Source organism: Trachemys scripta, chromosome 7 (genome assembly GCF_013100865.1).
Source record: "Trachemys scripta elegans isolate TJP31775 chromosome 7, CAS_Tse_1.0, whole genome shotgun sequence".
Lineage (NCBI taxonomy): Eukaryota > Metazoa > Chordata > Testudines > Emydidae > Trachemys > Trachemys scripta.
In genome coordinates, this window is record NC_048304.1 from 110,525,775 (window position 1) to 110,533,111 (window position 7,337).

The following is a 7,337-nucleotide window of genomic DNA, read 5'->3' on the forward strand; positions in this document are numbered from 1 at the left end:
GGAACATCTATTGAGGAGATATATATAGTATATATATATTATATATAGTATATATATCTCCTCAATAGATGTTCCATTCTATATGCATCCGAAGAAGTGGGCTGTAGTCCACGAAAGCTTATGCTCTAATAAATTTGTTAGTCTCTAAGGTGCCACAAGTACTCCTGTTCTTCTTTTTGCGGATACAGACTAACACGGCTGCTACTCTGAATCCTAATAGGCAGTGATGCAATGAAAATAAAAAACTAAACAGACATTCAGTCTTCACTCTTACTATGCTCAAACTTACCTTTCTGTTATTTATTTCTACTAGAGTGGTGGCTTGGGCCATATGAATATACCGCTTCTGTCAGACCTGACAAAACAAATCTCCCGAGATTATGGTGTGCTGTTAGAAGGACCTGGTCTAGCACTAAGGTAGGACCTTGTTCTCTGGTCACCTCTACTGTTCCCTAGTTATGACAGTGCCAAGTTTAAAACTGCATGGGCCATATTGTACTCCCTTTCCCCTCAAAAATCTGGGTAAGGGTGAAACACAGCTTGTCAAACTGGCTCGTTTTGCAGTTTCTGTAGAGGGTTATAGAAGGTGGGGGAAGGGTATATGGCCTTATGGAGAGGTCAGGGTGTGAAGCCTCTGGAACTTATCTATCCAGGAACACTTCTGAGGAAAGAATGTTCTGTTCTGTTCTTGAGACTCTCGTAACCCAATGCTTGCTCTCTTCCCTATCTCTCTGGGGGATGGGGGGGAGGAGAGGGGGAGGATAGGTTAGAGTAGTACTAATATTTATGCATAGCTCCATGCAATTTTGAGGCGGTCAAGCAGCACAGAGGCTCAATTCTCCCCCTTCTTGAATGCCCATGGATTCCTAGCTGCACATGTCTGGCACAGCAAGATTTGCCACATGATGGCAAGGAAGAAAGCATGCTACTTGGCTCTGCTTTGTACTTTCCCCGCTCTGAGGACCCTTTCTGACCCTCTGTATTTGGGGACGCATTAATTCTATTTCTCGTTGCTATATAGTAATAGAGAGCAATAGTGATCTCAGAGCTCTCTTTAACTCTGCTTCATAACCCTTTTGTTTATTTAAAAAAAAAACCTCAACTTTTTGTCTAAATTATTGGCTAGGAAGGAACTTGAATATTTGTTACCAAATCTAATTAATTCCACCACTTTAGTAGTTTGCGGGTGAAATTGAGATGTTCTTTTAAATGCATAACCAGCTATCCTTGTAACTAGGAATTAGACTAAATCCTGTATTCTATATGCAGATGAGACTCAAAGTAGCACCTTAAATGGATTTTGGGGTGCCTCAAAATAATAGGGAGAAGTGCTTTCAGTACCTGGAAAGCATGGGTGGGATTAATGCTCTGATTACACTTTTGTAATCAGCATCTTTAGTTCTGACTATTGTCGGTACTTCTTCTTAGCTATCTTATTGTGCAAAAAGTACACATTAGCAAATATTGTACAAATGTTCCATACACTGGGGTATGAGTGATTTAGAATAACTTCACCTCTGTGAAATAGATTTCAGCATGCACAAGAAACAAGACACAGAATTCATATTGCAGAGGTTCAAAACATCTTTGTTCATATACAGAGGTCTCTTCATCATTGATCCTAATGGAGTCATCAAGCATCTGAGTATCAATGATCTCCCTGTTGGCCGCAGTGTGGAAGAGACCCTTCGCTTGGTGAAGGCATTCCAGTACGTGGAAACTCATGGAGAGGTTTGCCCAGCAAACTGGACTCCAGAGTCCCCTACGGTATGTGTTGGTTAAGTATTGCCATCCAAAATATGGACCCAATCCTGGAAAATGTCCCACCTTTTTGCATGGAAAGTCTGAAGACTGGGCACTATAATATGAAAGAACTCATTAACTTACAAGTCTTTTAAGTTTTCATTGTATGAATTGATGCCCTCAGTCTGAATCACTTAAAGTGCAGTCATGATACTAGAAGTTACATGTGGAGAAAACATTCACATTTTGTATTTTTTTGAGAGTACAAAATCCCTCCCTCTACCCAACACGTATGAGTACATGCAGTCTTCACTTGCTTCCCATATTAACTGTCATGACAGTCTGCCTGGATTGTCTTGATTTGCCTTGTGTTTTGTATCAGTTTAAATTAGGGCTGTCAAATGATTTTTAAATATCGCAATTCATCGTGAGATTAAAAAAGATAGTTGTGATTAATCACAGTTTTAATGCACTGTCAAACAGTAATAGAATACCAATTTACATTTATTATAAATATTTTGGATGTTTTTCTACATTTTCAAATATATTGATTTCAATTATAACACAGAATAGGAAGTATACAGTGCTCACTTTATATTTTGTTACAAATATTTGCAGTGTAAAAATGTGCAATCTATAAGTTGAAGAATGAAGGACTATACAAATGTTTAGCATATCTGGCATATAAATACCTTGCAATGCCAGCTACAGCAGTGCCAATGTGAGCGCTTATTCTCATTTTCAAGTGACTTTGTAAATAAGAAATGGGCAGCATTATCTCCTGTAAATGTAAAAAAAAACTTGTTTGTCTTAGCAATTGACTGAACAAGAAGTTGGCTGAGTGGACTTTTTGTTTTTGAGTGCAGTTATGTGGGGAAAATACCTACATTTGTAAGTTGTACTTTCACAATAAAGAGATTGCACTACAATACTTGTATGTGGTGAATTGAAAAATACTATTTCTTGTTTCTCTTCTACAGTGCAAGTATTTTAAATAAAAAAGTGAGCACTGTACACTTTGTTCTGTGTTGTAATTGAAATAAATATATTTGAAAATGTAGAAAAATATCAAAAATATAATAAATTTAAACTGGTATTCTATTGTTTAACAGTGCAATTATAACTGTGATTGATAGTCCTAGTTAAATTTTTTAAATGTCTTGCAGTTACATATTTTTCAGTTTTCTTTTTGCAGCTGGGAAGCCTGCAATTCTGTTAAAATTACTTTGTACATTGCTTCTCATGAGTGAGTGGACATACAGAAATAACTGTGTGGTTTATTAAAGCATAAAAAGTATTCTTAAATGGAATCTTAAATATAAAGCCATCATTTTTATCTCCTACACTTTGTGTATATACCAACTTGTATAAAACTGTATCTCTTTGTTTACAGATCAAGCCAAGTCCAGAAGCTTCTAAGGAGTACTTTGAAAAAGTGCATAAATAGATCATCAAATACAGCTAGGTGGCAATGAAAGAGTCCTTATTACTGTTACTTAGAAACCATATGCTGGATTTCCTAAGGAAGCAACCATGATTGCATTTAAGTGCAAATTTTTTATTTTTTTATTTTTTTGGTGTTTAAGAAAAATTGTTAAATGCTGAAACATTAAATAGTTACTTAATCAACAAATTTTAAATCATATTCTTGGAGCAGTTTTTTCCCCAGAGAGAGTGCACTGCAGTCCCATATATCTCTATTCAGCCATTCTCTTCTTTACCTCCCCCATGTATATGTGCCTGTGGGAGGGGCAGGAGTACTGGCCTTTCCTCCTTCCTTTTAAGCAGTCTTGGAATAGAAATGGTGCCAGGCTTTCTGTGCACACATGAAAATTGGACGATAGACTCTTGTTTCTGAGAGCTGGAAATACTGAGCTGTAGAGTGGATGATACAAAGAAATATCTAGAACGTGGTTCCCTTTAACTTGCCAATAACTCTTTTGGCAGGGACAGAAGCATTTCTTGTACATATTATGCTCATGTTTTTTTCCAAACTGCTTCCACATGCAAATGTGATTTGGAAGTCAAAGTAACAAATATCTACAATCGTTCAGCTAAGATGTATTGGAATATAGAACGTTAAATGAAGAATAACTGCATTCAGTTTAGGAACTGTTGGAGATGTGAACTTAACTCTAATTGTGGTACATTTACTGGCGCTTAATAATTACTATTTTTGCCTTTTGAAATAGTTGATCATACACTTAAATTGTCTGTTGCACTAAATGTAGATTTCCAAATATTGTAGTGCTTGATGTGTAATTATGTAGGAAGATTCATTAAGTCTGTTTAAGATTTAATATGGCTTCCTCCTGAAATGATTTTGAGCATATATTTTTTTCTTAAACTATGAAATCATCAATAAATTAATCTTAAAGCAGACTGTCTACAGTGTTGTTCTAACTACCATCTAGGTTGGATGTTCTTTCTCCTCTGCTCACCAGAGACTGGGTGTGGTGTTGCATTAAGTTTTATCTACCGCAGCCCCACCTACTACCACTTATAAGCTGCTAGTGGCTACAGATAACTGTAGAAGAAACTGGACCATATGTGTGGTAAAGGGAGCAAAGGAATATCTGCTGAAGAACTGGATAAGTGAAAAGCGACAAAGAGTCCCGTGGCACCTTATAGACTAACAGAAATATTGGAGCATAAGCTTTTGTGGGTGAATACCCACTTTGTCAGACGCGTGCATCTTCGACATACGTCTGAAGAAGTAGGTATTCACCCACGAAAGCTTATGCTCCAGTACTTCTGTTAGTCTATAAGGTGCCACAGGACTCTTCGTCGCTTTTTACAGATCCAGACTAACACAGCTACCCCTCTGATATTTGGATAAGTGAAAACTCCTTAAAATCCTGGATAAACAAAATGAATCTATTCAGGAAGAAATAATGTGGAAGAATGAAGGTGGAAGCCTATAAGCGAGCCCAAGTTGGAGCAGTGGATAGCTGGACTAGCTAGTTCTTTGCTAAGAGAATATTGCTCTAAACTGTAATTGACTAATCTGTCAAAATGCTACAGTTACCAATGAAAAAGTCTTCTCTTGTATCATGCAAGAGCAGGTGGAGTGTTCATTTAGGCACATTGATCCGAAGAGAGTGATAGTCAATGACTGAGCTCTTAGCTCTATATACCTACCAAAAATCTTTTTGTTCATCCTGTCAAACTTCATATTAGTTTAGTTTTTCATAAGTGTAGCATTAACCAGATATTTGTGAAAATTTAAGACCCTAGTCCTGCAAAGACTTGCACACGCTTCCTCTATGCATTGTGTGCAATCCCATTGACTTCAAATCAGTGCTCTTTGTTTAAATATCAAAATTTTCAAGATAGGAAAAATCTCTACTTCAGGTGTATTCTCAGTTGCTAGAACAGGCATATGGTGAGTCACAGCTGGGTAAATTGGAAGTAATTATGTCTTCTCTAGTTCAACTGTAAACCTTTGTGGCAAGGACTTTCTTACTATGTGTTTCTACAAAACCTGCAATGGGCCCTGATAGTGTTGGGTCTTTTGGGCACTACTGTAATGCAAATACTAAATAATCCTTAGTACTTGATTACACTATACATTTTACATATGCTATATGTGTTCTCTCCCCTGCTTTTTTATGACCACCAATTTGGCTGTCACTGCTTCGGGCTTGTCTACACTACAGCATGGGGTCAATCTAAGATACGCAACTTCAGCTACGTGAATAACATAGCTGAAGTCGACATACTTAGATGTACTTACTGCGGTAAGTCGACAGCTGACACTCTCCTGTCAACTCCGCTTGTGCATCTCGTTCTGGTGGAGTACTGGAGTCGATGGGAGAGTGCTCAGCAGTTGATTTATCGCGGCTATACTAGACATGATAAATTAAACCCCCGGCTGGATCAATTGCTACCTGCCGATCCAGTGGGTAGTGTAGACAAGCCCTTAGATTCCCCCCCGAAATATTGTTTGCTGTAGGATAGTGGACACTTGTTTCTAGTGGTCTTAAAAGCTGTGTGAACAGATACCATGACAGGAGCACTAACTTATTTGTTTAACTCAAAAAAAAAAAAAAAAAAAAAAAAAAGTCTTCCATGGAAGGAATTTTCTTTAAATTAGTCCGTTATTCTCCCCACCACATTCTGCTGTCCTCCTAAAATCAATTAATATTAGACCACAGAATTAGTGAAGAAACTGAAAAGTAATTTCAGCAGTTCCTGGGCCAAGGTGGTGAACCTTTAATCCATAGCAGAAACTAGAGGATTAAAATTGCTGGCATGAAGAGTGCTGGCAGCCCCTCACATAACAGGGAAGTTCACAGTGCAAAAGGATGCTTATAATGTATTAGTTTAATCCAAAATTTAAACCTTAACTGACCAATTTAACTAAAAGGCAGCAGACATGAACAACGCAAATAAGTTCAGTATAAAAAACCAAGCAGACTTGAATCTGGTATTTTGCTGTACGTTTTTCAACTTTGTCTATATCAGGGTTCCTTCCCCACTCTGAACTCTGGGGTACAGATGTGGGGACCCGCATGAAAGACTCCCTAAGCTTATTTTTACCAGCTTAGGTTAAAAACTTTCCCAAGGCACAAATTCCACCTTGAACAGTATGCTGCCACCAGCAAGTGAATTAAACATTCAGGGAGGGCCACTTGGAGCCCTATCTTCCCTAAATATCCCCCCAAGCTCCTACACCCTGTTTCCTGGGGAGGCCTCAGAATAATATCCTCACCAATTAGTACAGGTGAACACAGACCCAAACCCTTGGATCTTAAGAACAATGAAAAATCAATCAGGTTCTTAAAAGAAGTACTTTAATTAAAGAAAAAGTAAAAATTACCTCTGTAAAATCGGGAGAGTAAGTACTTTACAGAATAACAAAAGACTCAAGAACATAGAGGATCTCCCTTCTAGGCAAAACCTTAAGGTTAAAAACCCAGGGATAAACCTCCCTCTTCCTACAAAGGAAATCACAAGCCAAAATAAAAATAAGCTAACGCATTCCTTCACTAATACTTACTAATAATAATGGAGTGGGATTGCTTGCTTTCTTGATCTGCCTCCAGCAAAAGCCACAGAACAGACAGACAAAGCCTCCTGCTCCCCCAGATTTGAAAGTATCTTGTCCCCTTATTGGTCCTTTTGGTCAGGTGTCAGCTAGCTTACCTGAACTGCTTAACCCTTTACAGGTAAAAGAGGAATTAACCCTTTACAGGGTAAAGAGGGATTTTATGCTACTCTTAGCTGTATGTGTATGACAGTCTATTTAAAAATAAACCGTGGAAGGCATTTGTGTACAAAGAATAAATAAGATAGAGCCAGTTATTACTAGGTTCCCTAATCAGGAATCGGGATACCCAGGGGGGTCAGTGCAAGGGCCATCTCGTGAGCATGGGGAGGGCAGTTGGTTATGTTATGAGGGGGAGGGCTAGCTCAGTGGTTTGAGCATTAGCCTGCCAAACCCAGGGTTGTGAGTTCAATCCTTGAGGGGGCCATTTAGGGAACTGGGGTAAAAATCTGTCTGGGGATTGGTCCTGCTTTGAGCAGGGGGTTGGACTAGATGACCTCCTGAGGTCCCTTCCAATCCTGATATTCTATGTGATGTTTTGGGA

At 38.4% G+C, this 7,337-nt stretch overlaps 1 protein-coding gene across 2 annotated transcripts in view; it reads left to right on the top strand.

Moving 5' to 3' along the window:
- The window catches only part of PRDX3 (peroxiredoxin 3), a 9,727-nt gene extending 5,604 nt beyond the window's left edge, over window positions 1–4,123 (top strand). Inside the window, exons 5-7 of one of the 2 annotated variants that reach the window (XM_034775232.1) lie at window positions 314–417; window positions 1,602–1,767; window positions 3,137–4,123. In XM_034775232.1, the coding sequence (XP_034631123.1) occupies window positions 314–417; window positions 1,602–1,767; window positions 3,137–3,190 (324 nt within the window). In that variant the 3' untranslated portion in view covers window positions 3,191–4,123. The remainder of the gene's footprint in view (window positions 1–313; window positions 418–1,601; window positions 1,768–3,136) is intronic. The other variant, XM_034775233.1, reaches the window with a different exon arrangement.
- Window positions 4,124–7,337: the final 3,214 nt, after the last annotated feature.